The 2668-nt window shown below is 38.3% G+C and overlaps 1 protein-coding gene across 1 annotated transcript in view; it reads left to right on the forward strand.

Annotated features, from left to right (window-relative positions):
• LOC107089818 (receptor-type tyrosine-protein phosphatase T-like) overlaps nt 1-2668 on the forward strand; it is a 309070-nt gene that overhangs the window by 277007 nt on the left and 29395 nt on the right. Inside the window, exon 22 of the mRNA XM_015382802.1 lies at nt 1252-1406. Within this exon, the coding sequence (XP_015238288.1) occupies nt 1252-1406 (155 nt within the window). The remainder of the gene's footprint in view (nt 1-1251; nt 1407-2668) is intronic.

Genomic DNA, 2668 nt, shown 5'->3' on the forward strand with positions numbered 1-2668 from the left:
GCTACGTGGAGCAGGAGAGACACACAGCAGCACTCAGTGAATTTAACCAGCAGCTACTTCCATGTTTAAGTAAAAGTTAGGAGACGGGTTGGTTAAAAAAAATTAGAAATCATACAGAGCTTTTTATATTATATTCATATTAGTAAAGAGGTTCATAAATCTTTTTAAACAGAGCAGAGAAAAGCAGGGAGATTAAAGATAAAACAGATTTACTGGGAAATGCAACATGCAATAAAATACCTCACCAGGTTTACCATAAAGTTTGCAAGAAAAAAATATTCTATGCTCCATTTAAAATGCAGCATATCCATATTTTTCTGGATGGATCAATTTTGGCATCGGAATCGGCTGTTATTTGTTCTTTTTTTTATACATTGATTTTTTTTTGGCCCTATATTTTGGTATTGCATCAAAAGGCATCTCTCTAACATCTATAAATATAAATATCAGTGTCTTATGGTTCTCTTGTGTTCTCAACAAATAAGAAAGCATTCAATAAATATATGTTTGAGCTCATTTTTGGAAAATACAAAAACCTAATAAAAGCGTAGCTCCATCAGCCTCTACCCGAGTGTCCCCACCAACTTCCATCACAGTTACACCCTTGTACCTGCTCAAACAAGGAAGAATTCACTGATTTTAAGAATTTTATACGTTATCACCTTTTATTCATCTTTTTATTTGTAGCTTATGATTGCTGACAGTTTTAGGTGAAGTCATAGAGTACTTGCTCTGTTGGTGAAGTGCTTTTCCATTTGTCAGCCTCTTTGGTGGCAAACTGGGCAGCTGAATTGGACCGTGGCAAAGCGTCCTGTAAGTTCCTCCCTAAAGGGCCATCATGAGATTTGTGGAATCAATTAATCTTTTTTATGGAAGCTGAGTGGCCTTCAGTTTCCTCAATCCTCCCCTGTAAATTACACAAATGAGCCTCGATACGTCTTCCTTGCCCCTTTGTCCCAGAAGTGGCCCAAAGAGACATCTTGACATCCACAAGATTGATTTATTCTCCATGTGAAACCAAAGACACATCAAGGCCTTTATACTCCTGGAAATCCCTGCTGTATAGTCGGGGCCCTGAACTGCGAGGCGTCTTCTTGTCTGTTTGCCCGAAAAAAAGGAAGCAAATGCTTCCTGAAGTCCCTGCATTTATCATAATCAAGCTGACGCGCTTTTCATGAGTCAACAGAGTCCATTCTGGAGGCCTTCACCGTAGAAGATGTAACCTTAAACAACGTGTTCTGTTTCTTTCAGAAGGGCCATCATGAGATCCGCGAACTTCGTCAGTTCCACTTCACCAGCTGGCCGGATCATGGCGTCCCCTGTTACGCCACAGGACTGCTGGGGTTCATACGGCAGGTCAAGTTCCTCAATCCGCCGGACGCCGGACCCATAGCCGTGCACTGCAGGTAAGGCCAGATAACCACATTTTCTGCAGATTAACCCCGCTATGATTCTAGCAAAGGGATCACCAATTAAAAATCCGGAGGGTCCGAATAAAAAAAAAAAAGCAACCAGTAAAGGTCCGAAGACATTTTTAATTCTAATCCGTTACTTTAAACTAGTGTAGCGCCGATGCCGTTTTTTGGCCCCGATACCGATACTTGGCTATGCAGTATTGGCCGATACCATCTGTTTTAAATTGATGTGTGTGTATATATATGAAGAACTGCATAATACTTGGATGTAAAATAATTGCCATCATGGTTTTGCCAAGCTTCTGCCTACCTTTGTGAAGCAGGAAAAAGACGAATAAGACAAAGAGAATCCAGTAGAACTTTTTATTGCCTACCTGGAATGGGTGACAATAGTTGAATAAACTTTTGGCTCTCAAAATGGTATCGGTGCCCTATTTGTTGGTACTCACTGATATAGATATCACCATTTTAGTAATGGATCGGGGCCCCGCCTAATACTTGTATCGGTATCGGTGCAAAACTACTTTAAACTGAATTTAACACTAAAATAAAACTAGGTTTTTATGCATCCATTGACTTTTTAAATGAAAAAAATATATATATATTAAAAAAATAGAACATTTTCCCATTTTAAAATCTAAAGTGTTTTTTTAAGTAGAGAACAACAATCGTTTAGTTTGGTATAGAGAAAAGTAGCAGTAGCAGCAACCCAGACTGACAGCAGCTCATTGGATCATTTGTATCACGTGTAGCCTGGTCCCGACGCTCCGGATGGCTTTACTTTATTAACAGGAGAAGCGGGGCAAGTTAAGTTAGACACTGTCATCAGACAACATGCAGTAATTTATAAATGTTTTAAATCAGGTTGGGTCTTGATTAGCTGCAGTCCGGATCCAGACTGCGGTCCGCTAATCTGTGATCTCTGCCCTTTATAATATATATATTAATTTTGTTTTCTTTAATCAATTATTATTTATTATATATTTTTTTATATATACCTTTATTTTTACAGGCAAGTCATTAAGAACAAGTTCCTCTTTACAATGGCCACCTGACAGATGGAGTAACCACTTAGGAAAAGGGAAGTAGGGCTAAAATAAATACATTAGTAAAACATACATAAAATACTATTTAATTTAATTCAGTTCAGTTTATTTCTATAGTGCCAATTCACATCACACGTCATCTCAAGGCACTTTACAGATCAACCAGATCATCCAGTCAGATTTATTCAGTTTTCCATCTAATGAAAA

The sequence above is a fragment of the Cyprinodon variegatus genome, unplaced genomic scaffold (genome assembly GCF_000732505.1).
Source record: "Cyprinodon variegatus isolate N-32 unplaced genomic scaffold, C_variegatus-1.0 Scaffold13, whole genome shotgun sequence".
Lineage (NCBI taxonomy): Eukaryota > Metazoa > Chordata > Actinopteri > Cyprinodontiformes > Cyprinodontidae > Cyprinodon > Cyprinodon variegatus.